The sequence below is a fragment of the Notolepis coatsorum genome, assembly GCF_963971535.1.
Source record: "Notolepis coatsorum genome assembly, chromosome: 14".
NCBI classification, from domain to species: Eukaryota; Metazoa; Chordata; class Actinopteri; order Aulopiformes; family Paralepididae; genus Notolepis; species Notolepis coatsorum.
Genome location: NC_140178.1, coordinates 71,504,243 through 71,527,592, shown reverse-complemented (window position 1 = coordinate 71,527,592; position 23,350 = coordinate 71,504,243). Strand labels below are relative to the sequence as shown.

The 23,350-nt window shown below is 41.0% G+C and overlaps 2 protein-coding genes across 4 annotated transcripts in view; one reads left to right on the top strand and one right to left on the bottom strand.

Moving 5' to 3' along the window:
* The window catches only part of slc5a11 (solute carrier family 5 member 11), a 33,767-nt gene extending 13,043 nt beyond the window's left edge, over positions 1–20,724 (top strand). Inside the window, exons 4-14 of the mRNA XM_084329655.1 lie at positions 4,674–4,778; positions 5,304–5,409; positions 5,659–5,739; positions 6,150–6,355; positions 7,644–7,779; positions 13,335–13,442; positions 13,800–13,950; positions 14,114–14,282; positions 15,900–16,115; positions 17,529–17,700; positions 18,699–20,724. Of these exons, the coding sequence (XP_084185781.1) occupies positions 4,674–4,778; positions 5,304–5,409; positions 5,659–5,739; positions 6,150–6,355; positions 7,644–7,779; positions 13,335–13,442; positions 13,800–13,950; positions 14,114–14,282; positions 15,900–16,115; positions 17,529–17,700; positions 18,699–18,931 (1,683 nt within the window). The 3' untranslated portion in view covers positions 18,932–20,724. The remainder of the gene's footprint in view (positions 1–4,673; positions 4,779–5,303; positions 5,410–5,658; positions 5,740–6,149; positions 6,356–7,643; positions 7,780–13,334; positions 13,443–13,799; positions 13,951–14,113; positions 14,283–15,899; positions 16,116–17,528; positions 17,701–18,698) is intronic.
* arhgap17b (Rho GTPase activating protein 17b) overlaps positions 19,529–23,350 on the bottom strand; it is a 69,480-nt gene continuing 65,658 nt past the window's right edge. For 2 of the 3 annotated variants that reach the window (XM_084329652.1, XM_084329654.1), the window contains one exon: positions 19,529–21,012. In XM_084329652.1, coding sequence (XP_084185778.1) covers positions 20,861–21,012 — 152 coding nt within the window. In that variant the 3' untranslated portion in view covers positions 19,529–20,860. Of the gene's footprint in view, positions 21,013–21,783; positions 21,836–23,350 lie in introns of all 3 variants that reach the window. The other variant, XM_084329653.1, reaches the window with a different exon arrangement.

The window sequence follows — 23,350 nt, the reverse complement described above, 5'->3', positions numbered from 1 at the left end:
AAAATCCCAATTAGGTGTCACTACAACAGACCCTACGGAAATTTCTGAAATTTTCTCTGACTATTATTCCAAACTTTACACGTCGGAGTCTTCCCAGCAGGACTGGGATCGCCCAAACCCCCTCAAGTCTCTCAAGTACCCTCAAGCGAATAAAGCGGAAGCTGAAGAGTTGGGCACGCCTATAACCATCTCTGAAGTGACTGAGGCAATCAAATCTTTACAAAGTGGTAAATCACCCGGGCCAGATGGCTATACTACAGAATTTTATAAAACGTACTGCGTGTTGGTTGCCCCTTTCCTACTGAGAGTATATAACGACTCTCTTCTAAAGGGCCAAATGCCACCCACGCTATCAGAGGCGTCATTGTCCCTGCTGCTCAAAAAAGGTAAAGACCCTCTCCTTTGTAGCAGTTACAGACCAATCTTCCTCCTTAATGTGGATTGTAAAATATTGGCTAAGGTACTCCTGTCATGCCGTCTTCAGAAGGTGGTCCCATTCCTGATAGACCCGGATCAGACGGGTTTCATCATGGACAGGCAGTCCTTCTTTAACACCAGGAGGCTGTTAAATATCCTTTTCACAACCACGACTGGCGCACCAGAAATGGTACTCTCCCTAGATGCTGAGAAAGCGTTTGACAGAGTGGAATGGAGATACCTGTTCCATACACTTGAGAAATTTGGTTTGGGCCCGGGTTTTATTTCATGGATAAAACTCCTATACTCGTCCCCGGTGGCCTCGGTGGCCTTGGTTAATGTAAATGGTACCAAGTCGGGCCAGTTTGCGCTTTATCGCGGCACCCGTCAAGGATGCCCGCTTTCTCCCTTGCTCTACGAGCTCGCCGCAGAACTGTTAGCCATATGGCTTCGCAGTGAGGACAGATTTGAGGGGATTGAGAGGTTCGGCCTGGTTCATAAACTCTCATTGTATGCCGATGATGTCTCTCTCGGAGCTCTTCGCAAAAAAATTCCGTCCTCTGCTGGATCGCTTTAAGTTAGATCTGACGAGGTGGTCCTCTCTCCCCCTCTCACTTCTAGGAAGGGTTAACCTGATAAAAATGGTGGTCTTACCCCGATTTTTATACGCTTTTCAGCATATACCAATATTTATTAATAAAGCCTTTTTCACCTCGATTGATCAACTTATAGGTTCATTCCTGTGGGGTAACAAAAGAGCACGTATTAAGAGGACGATCATGCAACTTCCCAAATCAGAAGGGGGGTTGGCTTTGCCTAATCTTCGCTATTACTACTGGGCATGTAATATAAACAAACTCCTTTACTGGAGGACCAGGAGGGAGGAAGAAGACCGACCCCAATGGGCTCGGATGGAAATCTCCTCTTCAAAATACTCACTCTGGTCTGTGGCAACATCCCAACTACCCATCTCAATCCCTATTAAACAGATGGCTCGGAACCAAATCGTAACGGATACTTTGAAAATCTGGAATCAGTTTAGGAAACAATTTGGCCTACACGCTCCGTCGGGGCTAGCTCCAATCTCTCGCAATCACCTATTCCTACGGTCCTGTTCTGATCCTGTATTCAGAATCTGGGCAAACAAAGGTTTGCTAACCATTAATGACCTCTACTCCGGAGGTGTGTTCTCCTCGTTTGCAGAATTATCAAAAAAAATTGGTCTTCCAAACTCCCACCTTTTCCGTTTTTTTCAGATCAGACATTTTGTTCAGAACCAATTCCCACAATTCCCTGGCCGTCCTCCAGACTCTAAGACTGAACCCCCCTTCTACCGCTCGGCACTGGGCGGAAAGGGCTCGTCTCAATTATATATGATAAAATATTTTGGATGAACCCGACTTGCTTAGACTCCCTAAAAGCCAAATGGGACGAAGATCTGGGAATTACCATTACAGATGAACAATGGGATCATATATTAGACCTTGTACACACCTCCTCTATATGTGCAAGACACAGTTTGCTGCAGTGTAGGATCCTGCATAGGGTTCATTACACCAATGCGAGGTTAGCAAAGATATACCCGGACAGAACAGATGCGTGTAATAGATGTAAACAATCTCCAGCCGATTATATGCACATGTTTTGGACGTGCCCCAAACTCACAGAGTTTTGGACTGCAATATTTGATACACTGAGTAGGGTCCTGGGTGTGACGGTAGACCCAGATCCACTCACTGCCTTTTTCGGAATCCCGAATACCCCTACGATCACATCTAGGGCTGCAAAACGAGTTGTGGCGTTCACTACCCTCCTCGCTAGGAGACTTATTCTCTTTAAGTGGATACACCCTTCCCCACCTACTCACAACAGATGGATACATGAGATACTACATTGCATTAGGCTTGAACGAATCAGATTCTCCCTAAAGGGCTCCCTTGAAACATTCCATGTGACCTGGCAACCATTTCTGCAACACATCGATACCCTGACTATCAATGAAGAGACTTAGAAAGGATAGAGCTTTACACCTCTAACTTCACTTCCATATCTTTTATTATTATTTTATTCCTATTTTCTAATGTCCCCCCCCCCCCCCCCCCCCTTTCCCTGTCCTGGTATGTATGGGTGTGAATGAGACCCCGGGGGGGTGGGTAGGTAACTGGGGGAGGGAGAGGGGAACGAGGGACACAGCTGCAGAAGATCAAATTATTCAAGAATTACCACAACACTATAAGTAGGGGTGGGGGAAAGAGTGAAATAATATCATTGTTGACTTTCTTCCACAGCCACATCCGTGTTAGAGAGGTTTTTTTTGTTTCTTATTTTTTCTTTATCTCTTTTTATCTAAATATTTGTGCATAATGCAGATGGGTCGGATTGATATTGTTGTTGTTTTTTCTTTCCCAGCAACATCTATGCTATGTGTTTGTATGTTTTGCAGATGTGTTTGCCAACAACCTCGGTGTGGGGGGGATGGGGTGGGAAGGGGAAATGAAAGGGAAAAAAGGAAAAAAGATGGAAAATGTTCAATATCTACGACTGAAATGTTCAATAATTTTTTTCCTGCTATAAAAAAAAAAAGAAAAAAAAAGGATGTTGAGGATTTTCTATGAGTCGGTGGTGGCGGGCGCCTTCTTGTACGCTGTGACCTGCTGGGGCAGCGGACTGAGAGCAGGGAACACAAACAGGCTGGATAAGCTGGTCAGGAAGGCCAGTAGCATGGTTGGGGTGGAGCTGGACTCCCTAGCGAGGGTGGCAGAGAGGAGGAGCCTTGCTAAGCTCCAGGCCATCAGGGAAAACCCCTCCCACCCACTATACACAGACTTGGCTGACAGGAGGAGCATGTTCAGTGCTAGGCTCACACTACCTAAATGCAGCACTGAACGGCACAGGAAGTCCTTCATTCCAACAGCCATAGACATCACTGTGCCTCACTGCATCACTGAGCACAGAGTGACAGTTACCATCTTCCTGGACTCTTACTTTTGAAACAGCACTATGCAATATTACACCTACTGTAGACCTCAGTATATTTTTACTGTATTTATTTACTGTATATTTTATTCCATTTTTATTCTATTTTATTCTACTCTTATCTTAGGCAATTTGATTTGTTTTGTTATTCTTATTCGTGACCTGTTCTGTCTAAATGTTTAATGTTGAGCGATTTGCAGTGTCAAATTTCCCTCTGGATAATAAAAGTATTTCTATTCTATTCTATTCTATTCTTATGACAGACATATGATAGAGTGTATGCGCCAATAATAACGAGTTGAGTTGTAACAAAGAACGTATTACATGCTGGGTAGGCTGATAGAGTGTATGCACGTTCACCCGAGGGGAAGTCGGATTCTGGCAGGGAGTCCGAATTCGGCACAACACCGGTTGTTATTTCGTATAACACACTCCACGTGACCCCAGAACCTCAATGTAAATAAACCATAATCACCCTACAAAAGGTTCTGAGAATTCTGTTCCAGCTAAGAGGCAAAATAACGACACAGATACTTTTTTTTACAAACTGCACTATAACCGGGAATGTTAGCATCAATGTAAATAAACTATAATCACCCTACAAAAACAGTACTGTATTTGTAAATCTGGTATGTCATAAATGTATATATGTAGCAGTACTGTCTATCTGTATGTCATGTATGTCATATATGTTAATACAATTTTCAATCAATCAATCAAGCATGACTTCCATTGGATCTACGTTTTCTGTTTTGGGATCGACTTTTTCTGTTTTTGAATAAATCTCCATTATGCTTCAATTCCTGTGTTTATAATAATAATAATAATAAGGTTGGGTGAATTGGGTCATTGTATAAAATACATTACATCACTTGAAGTCATGTGTTATAGGAATTAGATCACGCCTAGTGTGGGGGGGGGGGGGGGGGGGTAGCATTTGAGATTTCAGGACATGTCACTGGCATAATTGAGACACAGCTCATAATCTATCATTTTTGGATTTTCTCCAGTTCTTAAGATTGTTTGTTAGTCAGAGAGTTGTTTGTATTACAACTCTGTACATACATCTGATTAGCACTCATTATATATTACACACACACGCACGCACGCACACACACACACACACACACACACACACACACACACACACACACACACACACACACACACACACACACACACACACACACACACACACACACACACACACACACACCTACACCTACACACACACACACACTCTGTGTTTATCCTCTGTGTTTGGTCTCTCTTCATTGCAGGTGACAACCATGCCAGAATATTTGCAGAAGAGATTTGGAGGGAAGAGAATCCAGCTATTTATAGCCATCTTGTATTTGTTCATTTACATTTTCACAAAGATATCAGTGAGTAGATTTCAAAGCACTGTATTCAAATAATCCCAAACTATTCACCGGCTCCGTGTGTGTGTGTGTGTGTGTGTGTGTGTGTGTGTGTGTGTGTGTGTGTGTGTGTGTGTGTGTGTGTGTGTGTGTGTGTGTGTGTGTGTGTGTGTGTGTGTGTGTGTGTGTGTGTGTGTGTGTGTGTGTGTGTGTGTGTGTGTGTGTGTGTGTGTGTGTGTGTGTGTGTGTGTGTGTGTGTGTGTGTGTGTGTGTGTGTGTGTGTGTGTGTGTGTGTGTGTGTGTGTGTGTGTGTGTGTGTGTGTGTGTGTGTGTGTGTGTGTGTGTGTGTGTGTGTGTGTGTGTGTGTGTGTGTGTGTGTGTGTGTGTGTGTGTGTGTGTGTGTGTGCTCCTGCTGTGTTTTGTTTTGAAGCTTGCCTTCTTTTATGTACTGAATTGATTGTACAGGGATCACAGGGAGGCAGCATCATTACTATTCTCTGTGTTCCTTTGAATTTGTATGATTGTGTGTGTGTGTGTGTGTGTGTTCAGGTGGACATGTATGCTGGGGCCGTATTTATCCAGCAGGCCTTACAGTGGAACATCTATGCCGCTGTGGTTCTACTGCTTGTAATCACTGCTCTCTACACTGTAGCAGGTAACTTACCTACCTGTCTGTCTGTCTATGTGTCTGTCTCTCTCCCCTCACTCTCTATTGTGATGAGTAACAATAGAAAAGTAACAGCAGACAACCGAAAGTGACGAGTAACAATAGAAAAGCAACAGCAGACAACCGAGAGTGACGAGTAACAATAGAAAAGCAACAGCAGACAAGTTACTTGTCTTTTAAAGCCCTGATAGTATGTATGTAATAATGTAATGTATCATGTGTCTTACCTTCTCCTAGGTGGTCTAGCTGCTGTCATCTATACGGACGCTGCCCAGACTGGCATCATGCTGGTTGGATCCCTAACCCTCATGGGCTTCAGTAAGTCAACACCACATAGTCCCATGTTTAATACAGTATGTCCTACATATATACCTTCATATTGGGTATACAGTATGTTCATATTGGGTATACCTTCATATTGGTATACACAGTATGTTCATATTAGGTATATCTTCATATTGGGTATACCTTCATATTGGGTATACCTTCATATTAGGTATATCTTCATATTGGGTATACCTTCATAGTGGGTATACCTTCATAGTGGGTATACCTTCATAGTGGGTATACCTTCATAGTGGGTATACCTTCATAGTGGGTATACCTTCATAGTGGGTATACCTTCATAAGTTCATAGTGGGTATACCTTCATATTGGGTATACCTTCATATTGGGTATACCTCCCAGCCCCACTCTGTCCTAGTGTATGTGACTGTCTCCTGGTTGAGGTTTTGTGGAGGTGGGGGGCTGGAACGCACTCCTGGAGGGTTACTTCACTGCCATCCCTGCTGTGCGCATTGCTAACACAACCTGCGGCATCCCCCGTGATGACGCCTTCAACCTGTTCAGGGACCCTGTGACCTCTGACCTTCCCTGGCCTGGGGTCATCATCGGCATGTCCGTCCCCTCCATGTGGTACTGGTGCTCTGATCAGGTAGAGACAGAAACCTGCTGGTGCCAATAAAGTACAATACATGTACAGGAAATTATGGGTTTCACAGTAAAGACTGAAACACATGGTACAGTAAAGACTGAAACACATGGTACAGTAAAGACTGAAACACATGGTACAGTAAAGACTGAAACACATGGTACAGTAAAGACTGAAACACATGGTACAGTAAAGACTGAAACACATGGTACAGTAAAGACTGAAACACATGGTACAGTAAAGACTGAAACACATGGTACAGTAAAGACTGAAACACATGGTATAGTAAAGACTGAAACACATGGTATAGTAAAGACTGAAACACATGGTACAGTAAAGACTGAAACACATGGTATAGTAAAGACTGAAACACATGATACAGTAAAGACTGAAACACATACAGTAATATAATGTACAGTATATTAATGTTTTAGAAACAGGGCATACAGTGTGGCTGCAGCAATAGAGGAGAGCGTAGTAAGAGTCCAGGAGTGCATTAGTCCAGTGAGTCAGTGTACCATGAGGATGTTATCCTGCATATAATTAATCTTGACCTTGCATTTTTGGTCCCTAAAACGTCACACTTGTTGTGTAAGACGGCTATTACCTGGCTGGTACTGAAAACTCAATCTGTAAAGGACAAAAGTAAAAAAAAATAATCTAAGTAGACTTGATGAACATTTCCATAACATATTTGGACACACAGTTAGCCACCACAAAACACATAATAATGTTTTGTCATATGCTCCCTCTTCATCTCCCATGGTTAGCAAGGTTCCTGCTGAATCTCAAGATATCCAGTCAGATGAATGAATGAATGAATGAATGAATGAATGAATGAATGAATGAATGAATGAATGAATGATTTTATTTCGGTCTTTTTTTTTTTACAAAGCATAGTAGTAGAACTTCCAAAAAAACGAAAGAATAAAATGACCGAAAAGGTGTAGGCTGAAGCCGAGGCTTATAATTGCCTACCCTTTTTACATTATATTACACTATTTACATTACATTACACTATTATACACAAAAAAATTAAATACAAAAAAGAGACTTAATTCAGTATATCATTTAGCAAAGGTTACAAACCTTTCATAGTTTTATGTACAAAACGTATACACATTTATTTATGTTTTATTTCTTTTTTTTAAATACTTTTTTTTTTTTTTTTTATATATGTTTTTCTTTTCCCCTTTGTCATTGATTTGATACTGCTGAAGTGCTGAATTGCTCCCTAATGAAAGTGAACTGAGGATTTCTCTCTTCTCTCCCTAATCCCATGCATCTGCAGGTGATAGTTCAGCGTTCCCTGGCTGCTAAGAACCTGAGTCATGCCAAAGGAGGCTCCCTGCTGGCCGCCTACCTCAAGATCCTGCCCTTCTTCGTCATGCTACTGCCTGGCATGATTAGCAGAATCCTCTACCCTGGTATTAAACACACAATATACCTGGTATTAACTAAACACATACTATACCTGGTACTAAACACACAATATACCTGGTAGTAAACGCACAATATACCTGGTAGTAAACACATTATATACCTCGTACTAAACACACAATATACCTGGTACTAAACACACGATATACCTGGTACTAAACACACAATATACCTGGTACTAAACACACAATATACCTGGTACTATACACACAATATACCAGGTACTAAGCACATTATATATTGGGTACTAAACACACAATATATACCTGGTACTAAACACACAATATACCTGGTACTAAACACATTATATACCAGGTACTAACTAAACACATACTATACCTGGTACTACACACATTATATATCGGGTACTAAACACACAATATACCAGGTAGTAAACACACAATATACCTGGTACTAAACACACAATATACCTGGTACTATACACACAATATACCAGGTACTAAACACATTATATATCAGGTACTAAACACACAATATACCTGGTAGTAAACACACAATATGTCTGGTACTAAACACACAATATACCTGGTACTAAACACACAATATACCTGGTACTAAACACACAATATATCTGGTACTAAACACACAATATACCTGGTACTAAACACACAATATATCTGGTACTAAACACACAATATATCTGGTACTAAACACACAATATATCTGGTAGTAAGCACACTATGTCTGGTACTAAACACACAATATATCTGGTACTAAACACACAATATACCTGGTACTAAACACACAATATATCTGGTACTAAACACACAATATATCTGGTACTAAACACACAATATATCTGGTAGTAAGCACACTATGTCTGGTACTAAACACACAATATATCTGGTACTAAACACACAATATACCTGGTACTAAACACACAATATACCTGGTACTAAACACACAACATACCTGGTAGTAAACACACAATATATCTGGTACTAAACACACAATATACCTGGTACTAAACACACAATATACCTGGTACTAAACACACAATATATACCTGGTACTAAACACACAATATACCAGGTACTAAACACACAATATACCTGGTACTAAACACACAATATACCTGGTACTAAACACACAATATACCTGGTACTAAACACACAATATACCTGGTACTAAACACACAATATACCTGGTAGTAAACACACAATATACCTGGTACTAAACACACAATATACCTGGTACTAAACACACAATATACCTGGTACTAAACACACAATATACCCGGTACTAAACACATGATATACCACGTAGTAAATACACAATATACCTGGTAGTAAACACACAATATACCTGATAGTAAACACACAATATACCTGGTAGTAAACACACAATATACCTGGTACTAAACACACAATATACCTGGTACTAAACACATGATATACCAGGTAGTAAACACACAATATACCTGGTACTAAACACACAATATACCTGGTACTAAACACACAATATACCAGGTACTAAACACACAATATACCTGGCACTAAACACACAATATACCTGGTACTAAACACACATTATATACCAGGTACTAACTAAACACATACTATACCTGGTAGTAAACACATTATATATCAGGTACTAAACACACAATATACCAGGTAGTAAACACACAATATACCTGGTACTAAACACACAATATACCTGGTACTAAACACACAATATACCTGGTACTAAACACACAATATACCTGGTACTAAACACACAATATACCTGGCACTAAACACACAATATACCTGGTACTAAACACACAATATACCTGGTACTAAACACACAATATACCTTGTACTAAACACACAATATACCTGGTGCTAAACACATTATATATCAGGTACTAAAGACACAATATACCTGGTACTGAACACACAATATACCTGGTACTAAACACACAATATACCAGGTACTAAACACACAATATACCTGGTAGTAAACACACAATATACCTGGTACTAAACACACAATATACCTGGTACTAAACACACAATATACCTGGTACTAAACACATTATATATCAGGTACTAAACACACAATATACCTGGTACTGAACACACAATATACCTGGTACTGAACACACAATATACCAGGTACTAAACACATTATGATACTAAACATGTTGTATACAAGGTCCTCTACCCTGGCACTAAACACAGTATATCTTATCAATAAATCATTGTGTAGTGCTTATTTTACAGCCATGGTTACAGTTATTGTAACCAATTATTAACTTCCAGTTAGAAGGATTCACCCACTAAACACACAATATATCTGGTACTAAACACACAATATATCTGGTAGTAAGCACACTATGTCTGGTACTAAACACACAATATATCTGGTACTAAACACACAATATACCTGGTACTAAACACACAATATACCTGGTACTAAACACACAACATACCTGGTAGTAAACACACAATATATCTGGTACTAAACACACAATATACCTGGTACTAAACACACAATATACCTGGTACTAAACACACAATATATACCTGGTACTAAACACACAATATACCAGGTACTAAACACACAATATACCTGGTACTAAACACACAATATACCTGGTACTAAACACACAATATACCTGGTACTAAACACACAATATACCTGGTACTAAACACACAATATACCTGGTAGTAAACACACAATATACCTGGTACTAAACACACAATATACCTGGTACTAAACACACAATATACCTGGTACTAAACACACAATATACCCGGTACTAAACACATGATATACCACGTAGTAAATACACAATATACCTGGTAGTAAACACACAATATACCTGATAGTAAACACACAATATACCTGGTAGTAAACACACAATATACCTGGTACTAAACACACAATATACCTGGTACTAAACACATGATATACCAGGTAGTAAACACACAATATACCTGGTACTAAACACACAATATACCTGGTACTAAACGCACAATATACCAGGTACTAAACACACAATATACCTGGCACTAAACACACAATATACCTGGTACTAAACACACATTATATACCAGGTACTAACTAAACACATACTATACCTGGTAGTAAACACATTATATATCAGGTACTAAACACACAATATACCAGGTAGTAAACACACAATATACCTGGTACTAAACACACAATATACCTGGTACTAAACACACAATATACCTGGTACTAAACACACAATATACCTGGTACTAAACACACAATATACCTGGCACTAAACACACAATATACCTGGTAGTAAACACACAATATACCTGGTACTAAACACACAATATACCTGGTACTAAACACACAATATACCTGGTACTAAACACACAATATACCCGGTACTAAACACATGATATACCACGTAGTAAATACACAATATACCTGGTAGTAAACACACAATATACCTGATAGTAAACACACAATATACCTGGTAGTAAACACACAATATACCTGGTACTAAACACACAATATACCTGGTACTAAACACATGATATACCAGGTAGTAAACACACAATATACCTGGTACTAAACACACAATATACCTGGTACTAAACACACAATATACCAGGTACTAAACACACAATATACCTGGCACTAAACACACAATATACCTGGTACTAAACACACATTATATACCAGGTACTAACTAAACACATACTATACCTGGTAGTAAACACATTATATATCAGGTACTAAACACACAATATACCAGGTAGTAAACACACAATATACCTGGTACTAAACACACAATATACCTGGTACTAAACACACAATATACCTGGTACTAAACACACAATATACCTGGTACTAAACACACAATATACCTGGCACTAAACACACAATATACCTGGTACTAAACACACAATATACCTGGTACTAAACACACAATATACCTTGTACTAAACACACAATATACCTGGTGCTAAACACATTATATATCAGGTACTAAAGACACAATATACCTGGTACTGAACACACAATATACCTGGTACTAAACACACAATATACCAGGTACTAAACACACAATATACCTGGTAGTAAACACACAATATACCTGGTACTAAACACACAATATACCTGGTACTAAACACACAATATACCTGGTACTAAACACATTATATATCAGGTACTAAACACACAATATACCTGGTACTGAACACACAATATACCTGGTACTGAACACACAATATACCAGGTACTAAACACATTATGATACTAAACATGTTGTATACAAGGTCCTCTACCCTGGCACTAAACACAGTATATCTTATCAATAAATCATTGTGTAGTGATTATTTTACAGCCATGGTTACAGTTATTGCATGGTTACAGTTATTGTAACCAATTATTAACTTCCAGTTAGAAGGATTCACCCACCCTGTGACAACCAAAAAGCAGCTGATAGGAGCAGATCTTGGCACCTGGCACACTAGTGTTTGTATTTTTATCATTGTAAATAGACATTTAAGAAGCTATGTTAACAGAGACGCACATGCATATACACACCTGAGATATACACTCACACAGGTGGCAGAGACGCACATGGATACGAGACACACACAGAAGGTAGGATTACAGTCACATACCTGAGAGATGCACACACACACACACGTATGAGACATACACACATACTTACGTGAGACACGTACCCACATACACATATCTGAGACACACATTCATACATGTTCTCACGCACACCTACATATATTTGAGACGCATCCTCTCACATGCACTATGGAGAAAGATGGCATCCCGATAGAAGATGCAGCACATACCTGCTCGCAGGTAGATCGGTCTACATGTAACGTATGTGCATCATGGATATATATGCACAATGTATAGTAATGTGTTTTTTTTGTAAGTGCTTTTTTAATTTCCATGTCAGTTGTTAATGTGTTTGTATGAGTCTTTTGTATGTTTTGTATGATGTTACGAAAAAGAAAAAGACAAATCTTGGATGTTGCATATTATGCTGTGGAAAGATGTCTTGTGAATATTGGAAAGATTTGTGCAAAAATATATATAAAAAAAAAAAAAAAAAAAAAAAAGAAAAAAAGTTAACTGCCCCTTAGGGGAAGTTCACCCAAAATACACCCCCACATATATATTATAGTGCTATCTATCCATCCAGATATTTTCAGTGTGATTTGCAGAGGTTTGGAGATATCGGCCATAGAGATGTCTTCCATCACCCCAATACAATGGATCTCAAATTCTCAATGGCATTTATTTGATGGTGATCAATGGCAAAAATACATTTGAATAACTCAACAGCAGAAAACATGACCTGGTTACTCAGGACAATCCACAGACCTTGTTGTGAACCGTTTCATTTAGAACTATTTTCTACCATCATCTACCTGATCTACCAAACATAATTAGTTTAAACATGTCAACCTACAGTAGATCAGGCCTGGGCCTTTATCATGTGCGTTAGTGATTACTTCCCATGAGATAAGGTGTTGTGTGTATTACAGTTTGATGTGTTTATTGATGTTTTGATGTGTTGTTGTAGACGAGGTGGCGTGTGGAGACCCTGCCGTCTGTACGGAGGTTTGTGGAAACCCAGTGGGCTGCTCTGACATCGCCTACACCAAGCTGGTCATGGAGCTGCTGCCTTCAGGTGAAGGATACCCTCCTACACCCAACCCAACATCTATCTATCTATCTTCTTGTATATCTCCATCTCTCTCTCAAAGTCTGTATGTCTCTCTATCTCTCTCTCAATCTGTCTGCCCCTCCCTCCTCTGTTTATTGCACCATAATCCACCACATTGTCTTTTTTCTTTTGTTCTCCATGTGCACCCTTCTCAAAATGTGTGAGTGTGTGTTTGTGACCCGAGTGCATTTACAATGTTTACTGTATGCCTTGCCTGGTTGCAATTTATATTGACATAAATAAATCATTTAAATGTGTGTGTGTGTGTATATTGTATGTGTGCGTCTAAGTGTACCTGTGTGTGTGTGTGTGTCCCTGCAGGTCTGCGTGGTCTGATGATGGCTGTGATGATAGCCGCTCTCATGTCGTCTCTGACCTCCATCTTCAACAGCTCCAGCACCATCTTCACCATGGACCTGTGGAGACACCTCCGGCCCCGCGCCACTGAGTGGGAGCTCATGCTCGTGGGCAGGTATACCTAGTGTGTATGAAGTTATTCTGACGCTGGATACGTAAACAGAATATATATACATAATATATATATATGTGTGTGTACATGTGTAATGTCCCCATATATTTCATATGTGTGTGTGTGTATGTACGCGTGCATGCATGTGTGTGTGTGTGTTATGCAGAGTGTTTGTGCTGGTGCTTGTAGTGGTGTCAGTGCTGTGGATCCCAGTGGTGCAGGCCAGCCAGGGGGGACAACTCTTCATCTACATCCAGTCCATCAGCACCTACCTCCAGCCCCCCGTCTCCATAGTCTTCCTCCTGGGCTGCTTCTGGAAGAGGACCAATGAGAAGGCAAGGGTTTATACCAGTGATGCTCAACGTGAGGTCCAGAGACCCCCAGGGGTCCTTGATATTTCAGGGGGTCTCCAGAAAAACAGGGAATAGTTGACCTATTTTACTATATAGTTGACCTATTTTACTATATAGTTAACCTATTTTACTATATAGTTGACCTATTTTACTATAGGTGACCTATTTTACTATATAGTTGACCTATTTTAATTTTACTATATAGTTGACCTAGTTTTACTATAGTACACTATAAACGATATAAGGCTTTAGTTTAACTTTCTTCCAGGGGTGTAAAAAGTACACAGAAATTATACTTAAGTGAAAGTATGGGTACCGTCTCAAAATCTTACTCAAGTAAAAGTCAGTATCTGGCTAAAGACACACTTGAGTAAAAGTAAAAAAGTTTCTACTTTAAAATGTACTTACGGTAAGTACTAAAAAGTTAAAGTAAAAACTTTTTTTCTGACAGTCTATTAATCTGATAGCAGTTGTTTAATCAAAGATCCCCGCTTTCTAGTCTTGCACAAGGACCAATCAGCATGGGTATGGGCGGGTTAATTTTCCATTGATGGGGATTTGATTGGCTGTTTTTAAATAAAGTTCGGCCGCAGGATTAATAACGTTAACGTTAGTTCGGCCAGAGAAACAAATATACTAATTAAAATTGTTGGACCTGCAAGATTTGTACTTTGTAGGTCTGCATTTTAAATGTAAGGTTAAATGTAAGGAGTAAAAAGTGTGTTTTTTTTTCTCTGAAATGTAATTGAGTAAAAGTACAAGTATACAAACCTAATAATACTTGAGTAAAGTACAAATCCCCAAAAACAGTACTTAGGTTTTGTACTACAAAACCTTTCTTCACTGTTCTCTCCTCAACTACAGCATATAAACAACTGTGGAATACTGGACCTAATCATAATCCAACAAAAATCTTGTCAGATGGGGGTCTCTGAGACAGTCTTATACATTGAGGGTCCGTGGCATAATGTGTATCAGTTTGGGGGTCCTCAACATGAGAGGTTGAGAGCTGGTTTACATGACTCATCACTTCCTGCACCTATAAGCAGCATCAGGGCCGACCAGAGCTCAGCACTAAAAGTCTTTCCATGACGCTGGAGATACTGAGATACACAAATAGCTCTACAAATAGCTGCTCTAGGCTGTTCTCCACCTGCATTTTACAATCCTCATCTCAATAGCCTATGGCAAGTTTTCACATGTTTTTAGTTACGTCAGAAACCTTTGATGTGGACACACCCCCTCAGGGTCCAACAGTCAATGGCGGTGACGAATGCTTCCGCATTTTTGCACTGTTGGATTGGGAAAAAGCCACATGCGGGTAGGAGACGTCCTAATGTTAGCTGGGAACCTATTCTGTGCCAGTATGTCAGTTGTCCCTGGGCATTTTATGTAAGGTACTGTTGTCATAGTAAAATGTTGAATGTCAACATTTCTTTACATGTAAAAAGGTTGAAAGTTGATCAAATACTATATCACAATTTACTTAAAATACTAATCCTGACTGTTCAAAAAGCTCTCTTTAAATGAACTATCTGATAAATGAACCCCATTGTGCCAGCCTACTTACAGTACCTACTGCTCTCTTTCCACCACCAGGGGGCGTTCTGGGGCCTGTCCCTGGGCCTGCTGGTGGGCTGTATCCGCATGGTCCTGGACTTCATCTACCCGTCCCCGCTGTGTTACGAAGTGGACGACCGACCCGAGGTGGTGAAGGATGTCCACTACCTCTACTTCTCCACCATGCTGTCCTTCCTCACCCTGCTGATCGTAGTGGGGATCAGCCTGGGCACAGAGAAACCCAGGCCAGAACAGGTGAGGGCAGGCTGGGGGGAGTACACAGGAGGTCAGCCCAGGCCAGAGCGGGTGAGGGCAGGCTGGGGGGAGGACACAGGGGGTCAGCCCAGGCCAGAGCGGGTGAGGGCAGGCTGGGGGGAGGACACAGGGGGTCAGCCCAGGCCAGAACAGGTGAGGGCAGGCTGGGGGGAGGACACAGGGGGTCAGCCCAGGCCAGAACAGGTGAGGGCAGGCTGGGGGGAGGACACAGGGGGTCAGCCCAGGCCAGAACAGGTGACGGCAGGCTGGGGGGAGGACACAGGGGGTCAGCCCAGGCCAGAACAGGTGAGGGCAGGCTGGGGGGAGGACACAGGGGGTCAGCCCAGGCCAGAACAGGTGACGGCAGGCTGGGGGGAGGACACAGGGGGTCAGCCCAGGTGAGAGCGGGTAGGGCAGGCTGGGGGGAGGACACAGGGGGTCAGCCCAGGTGAGAGCGGGTAGGGCAGGCTGGGGGGAGGACACAGGGGGTCAGCCCAGGTGAGAGCGGGTAGGGCAGGCTGGGGGGAGGACACAGGGGGTCAGCCCGGCCACGAGAAGCCCAGGCCAGAGCAAGTGAAGGCAGGCAGTCTCTCTTTACCGTGTTACTCACAATAGGAGGTTATCACATGTAGCTTGTGTGAAGGTGTACTGACCATGTTACGATAATGTGAAACCAAGGTTCCACACGTGATGCTGTGATAATTACATGTGTGATATTTTCTTAGCGCAAGTGGAATCTTGTGGAATCACATGTTGAGAGCTTTGAAAACACATCAGAAAGACACGTGATTTTTTTTTTTTCCCACAAGGGCCACCGGGCTGAAACAATAGAACCTGACCTTCAAACGATTGTGTTATGTAGTCATGTACATTTCTTTCCTTTTGCTCATTTGATGGATTCTCACTGGCAGTGACGGAGCAAATTGTCATTCAAATACATTCAAATGTACGTATACCTAATATGTGGATAATTTCACAATTGTGTGTTGTGAATTGTCATGTGACCTGTAGAAGTCCTGCCTTTTTAATTATAAATTTTTTACTATTTGGATTGACAACTTAAATGATTCCACTCATGTTTATTTAAATAAATTGTTTTCGTATCGTCAAGATAGCCTATTAAAAGACCAACGCTTACAATGCATTTCTTCTACTAACAAGTATGGTGCATCCAGCCAACACCAGATTATAGCTCATATCCAGAAGTCATAGGCTCCATTGTTGTCAAGTAGTTTCTGAAGTAGTTCTGGTTCAGGCCAACTAACTTTTTGGAAACACACGTTTCTGCGGACAAAATCCAACTACAGAGAAAAATAACAGCAAGGACGAGGCAGAAATACTGTCACTTGCGATTATCTGACCACTCCCACCACCGCTACTAACCATCAACCATCTCATGTGTTGTCGGACCAGGTCAGCCGGCTCACCTGGTTCACCAGGTTGGACCCGGTGGTGGAGAGGCCCAGACAGCAGCCAGAGGAGGTGTCCACCACGGTGCAGAGGGAAACTGCAGAGACCAGCGAGGAGGGCGGTATGGAGGAAGGACAGGAAAAGAACAATGGAAAAGCCCACTGCCAGAGGAAAGGTGTGGTCTCCGTTCTGCCTTTTTACAACTATTTTTTTCCATTGTTTAATATAGAAGCTAATAGCTATACTATGGAGACATGTTTGTTAGCTCTCCCATTTTTCCAACTCACTTAGTCGTTCCCAGGGATGAGGAAGTAATTGATTACTCATATCATATTATACACATTGTACATACATAATCCATTACAGTTACTGATAAAATAAAACAAACAGTAATCATATAACTTTTGGAAAGGAATTGGTGATTACTACTGCCCTACAAAGGCAAACAGCAATAACTACTAGTCATGACACAAAGATAACATCACTTCAAACTTTCAAAGATTACCGTATCTCCTGGTCCGCCACAGTAATGGTCAAGTCATACTTTATTTAAATGTAGAAGGACAGTATGTTATTATGTCCCAGTCCAAGGGGGGGGGGGGGGGACCAGTACAGGACCAGTACAGACAAAAGGATCACGTCTAGCATCAAGTGCTCCAGGACCAGTACAAACAGATCACAACTAGCATCAAGTGCTCCAGGACCAGTACAAACAGATCACAACTAGCATCAAGTGCTCCAGGACCAGTACAAACAGATCACATCTAGCATCAAGTGCTCCAGGACCAGTACAGACAAACAGATCACATCTAGCATCAAGTGCTCCAGGACCAGTACAGACAAACAGATCACATCTAGCATCAAGTGCTCCAGGACCAGTACAGACAAACAGATCACATCTAGCATCAAGTGCTCCAGGACCAGTACAAACAGATCACATCTAGCATCAAGTGCTCCAGGACCAGTACAGACAAACAGATCACATCTAGCATCAAGTGCTCCAGGGATTACATTACATTTTCCTTTTGGGATACATGGCATATTTACTCAACATACACCATACACTATTTAGACTTTTCAGAGGTTCAGATTTCTATCCCGACACACTAATGGATTATGTTTTGAAAGAAACCTTTTCAATCATGTTCATTTATTTCCTCTCCCTCTCTCCAGACTCATCCTCCTCTGTGTCCAGCGTTCGGAGCCAGTCCAAGCTGACGTCTGCCCTCTACTGGCTGTGTGGGATGGAGAGGCGAAGGGAGGGAGAGAACTCCCCTCCCCCTCCTCCTCCCCCTGTGGACGCTCTCTGTGCCCTGAAGGAGGAGCCAGGACTGCGTCACGTCCTCAACGCCAACCTCATCACCTGCCTCTCCGTGGCCATCTTCATCATCGGTTACTGGGCTTGACGAGTGACTCTTCATTGCCAATGTTGTGTTGATGACAAACTTTACTGATGGACACTTTGCTGATGGACAGAATGCCCCTCTCCAGAGGGATAGAAGCTGCATGTATGTTTAGCTTTTGACTTATTATGAAGAATGGGTGAATGCGTGTTGACCATACATTATTTATTATCATAGGATCATATTTGAAACTGAAATGTTTTTTTTTTTTTAAGTGTTGATTCATGTTGTCATTTTAATTGGATTCAATTCAGACCTAGATCAAGGTAATCTGTAAACATGAATATATTGCCCCTTATATTCTATTTTTGACCTTCAACCCCCACTGCTCCCCACTTCTCTGCATATACTTCACTTGTAAAAAAACACAAAAAAAAACAATTTCTATATTTCTAAATCCCCTTTTAAATGATTCTAAATGTGTTGTTTTTTGTCCTTGTTGTTTGAGCAAGCACAAAGACACATCCCTTATACCTTTTTCACCCACAATTATGTCCGTTCACTAGACACTGAGTATGTTAAGTGAAAACGTAAAGTGTGAAACATTCATTTGAGAAAAATCATGCAAGTGACATTTACCTGAAATAAACACTTGGAAGGTGACCGTTTTAACAATTACCATTTAATTGTTATTATTCAGAGTAAATAATACCAAAATAACATTCCTCTAATGTGAACAGACAAGGTATGAAACGCTTGTTATAGAACATCTTTTGTTCATTCTTAAGTTTTCAAAAACATTATGTGCAGGAAATGTGCAAGAAAAAGAATAAGAAGCAACAATCAAAGTGACAAGAAATAAAACAACGGTAAAGATTATCAACATCATTGTCTTAAGTAAAAATGATCATAAAACAAAATGAATGTATAATACATTTGGGGTGTGTTTGGCTATAGCTTTGGACCTGAGCTACACTGATCAATTAGAAGTATGCTATCAAAAGATGTCCGTGGTATCTAACTGGAAATTGATTTGTTAGGAAATGTGTAAAAAAAATAAAGAAAATCCCTTTTACTTATTATGGCTGTTCTTTTCAATAACCACTTGATTGGCAATTTTGTGGATGAAACTGGTTGAAATGCCAGGAGTGTATAAATGTAAAATGATTAATGCAATCTAATACTAATACTGTAAAAAGATTTGGTCCTTAGAAACCATTGTATTCAGAGAATAGCAAACTGAACTAAAATTCTACTTTTTTTTTCTTTGGTCCGTTCTAGCCTTTTTCTTTGGTCCTTTAATCATACAATATGTAGTACAGTATGGTCATAGATAACTGATAACAGTATATGGCAATTATAAAAAGTACTTCGACTGAACACAACATTATATATTCTGATAAAAGTGAATCTTAACGGCCTCAAATAGGAAAATGCCCAACACTTTCTATTTAGAGATCATTGGGTTAGGAATTTCCACCCAAATATCTATACGAATTGTGTGTGTTGAATACAAAAATACAATTCCTCAGACCTAGGTTTTAGAATGTACTATTCCTTAATAGACATGATCCACCATAAACATCTACTGTAATATCCAGTCTGCTTTCATAATCGTTCATCGCAATAAAGCTGCAGTATTATAGCAAAGTAGAAAAGAATGACAGTAGGCTTCTTGAAAGCTTCACCAGTGCTCAAGAGGTCAGTGGTTTATATGGTTCAGTCCCGTTAGCTGCATGGGATAGGCTTGAGAGATGGCTGCCAACATACAGCCTCAAATCATTGGTGTGGTCTATGAGGATGTTGTGGGGTCCTGTTACAGCATGGTTGAGGAATATGGCACATTTTTCCATTCAGTATTGGCCCCAAAATGGAGCACGAGGAGGCAGCATGACCCAGTCATGTGGGATTCAGGTATGATATTTCAGTCTCAAAAATGAGGGAAACCTTTTTCTTTCATGATGTCAGTTACAGTGACGTGCTTCTCCTCCTTCACAGAACCGTGCTCTCTGACTGGATGTCAGGGACCGTGGGTGGGGTCGGCGAGGGGGCGGGCTCGTGACCAGCAGAGCTCTCCCCCGGTTGGTCCACAGCAATCTCAGGGAGGAGGGCTCGTCCAATCCCCTTTATGACCAGACCTCCATCTATAGAGGATGATCAAGAGTGACAAATTAACTATCCAATCAGCTGAGAGATGTCACATTTTGACCTCAAGCCATCTAAACGCACCCAACCATAGCCACACGTGATGAGCACCGCAAACAACCTTGGTAAAACACACGTTATATCGTTCAATGGAACACACACCATCTCTACGGAGTCAAAATAAGGCACCAAGATCTTTATTGGCAATATCTAGCTGCCTGACTTTACTGTGCCAGGTTTACTGCAGCATTCAGATTCCAATTCAAATACATTCATTCAAAGCCAAGTGATTTCGAGAGTATCCTTGGTGTATTAACCTTAAGATCCTGTTTTCTATATACCGTAGGCTAAAACAACTAGAGAACTAGGACTAGATAGCGTTCCTTGGAGAATAACAGCATCACAATATTTTGTCAGAATATTACAGTGGGGTTAGTCGTTAGCAGTGGAAAGCCGTCCAACCTCAGCCAAAAGCCACCCGACGTCCTTGCATGCGTGTTAGTGGTTGTTGAAAAGCGCGGTTAATGCAACTGGTATTACGTACAGCACAAATATACATACATAGAAAGGTATGTAATGTATATTATATAAACACAGCACAACACGATACACCGCAGAGTGCAACTCATGCATATTATATTGTCTCTCTGTTTGTTAGTCACGCACACACATTACACACACTCACACACACATACACACACACACACACACACACACACACAGCGGAGGGGAAGTGAGGGGCAAGATGCGTCAGCCAATCAGATCCTTACCATCACCTGCCTTTCAAATCTCTGCTTACAGACAGGCCGGCAGCTCAGACATCTGCAATATTTACATATTTCCCATCATGCATTTACATCACCACAATTACACTTGAGTGCGTGAGGCACCAGAGGAGGCAGTGAAACCGTAAAGCCAGAACGACAAACGATTCCCGGACAGAAACAAAAAGGTTGTTGACGTCATACAGCGACGCTCAATTACACTTCTAGCAGGGGCAGCATTGTCAGCATATGATTTCAATCAATACAATCTGTACAAAACAGGAAAATGACGTCAACAGCGTTACACGTTGTCAAAAAGTTTGCTTTTGCTGATTTTGTGCTCATTATGGCCTCTCTTTTTCCACTACATCTGGAACCGCTCCGGCTCAATACGTCTCAAGTCGTAAATCACGTTAGCTACTGCGATACTGTGTGTGGTTGAGACCCTGCTCTATTTGGGCCCATATGAGACTTTCCACAAGGAAAAACCATCAATACACACACACACACACACACAAAGAGGAGGAAGGGTATTATAACTGCAGCTTTGACCCGAGTTCACTTTCTTGTTCCAGTGTTTACGGGATAGTAATGAAGCAGATGGATTATGAATACACTGAAACTCTACACTCCTTTTTCATCAGCCTTCCTTCCTTCCCTCTCCCTTTCCTTCCTATCCTTGGATACGCTTTCATTCTCTCTCGGCTGCTTTCTTCATACCCTCTCCTGTTCACATGCACGACCATTGTTTCCGCTGCCTTCAAACATTATGATAGTATGACACTCGAGATGCACCAACCCCAAAACTGATATTGGACCGATACCAGGCAAGAATGGGGTGTATTGGTATCACAAGAATTTAGCCCGATATTGAAATTAAATACCAAGGTTTGATTTTATACATTTGAAAGATGCTAGGTCTCTCTAATGGAGAAAATGGATTATATGTCAAACATTACCGTCCAATAACCGCAAACGAATTGGTATAACTTCTCTGTACTGTTTAGCAAAAGTATTGGATTGGATTGGTAGGCTACTCTATACATCAGACAGGCAAACCCGGGTACTTTGGCTTTTTTCGCTGCTTTTTTCATGCCCACTTTTGGTGGAAAACACACCGTTCCTATTGATCACTATTGTATTTTGCCTGTATAAAAACAGCAGAGTATGCTGTGGGGGTGCTTAATGTCTGAAGGAGTCGGCTGAGGGCTTCTTGTCCTCTGCAAAAGCATGCAATTGGTCCACTGATGAATACATCTTGATATTTGTCTAGTCTAGTGTGTTCATTAGATGGGTGAAATCCTCTTTCAGTGCTTCTGTGCCCATTTTCTTAGGCAGTTAGCCTCACTGGTATGCGTGCCATTAGCGTTAGCCATGCGTCTAGGCCTCTTTGCTTTTGGAAAGAATGATACAAAAATATATATAATAATATTATTTTAAAAAAAAATTGCATTCGACTAAGCAGTCGACTACGGCTCCTTTCGATCGATTAGTCGACTAATTTATATCCGTTTGTCTTGTCCTGAAGATATAGTTTGTGAGCAAATGCCACCTAACCCCTGTTTACTCCCCA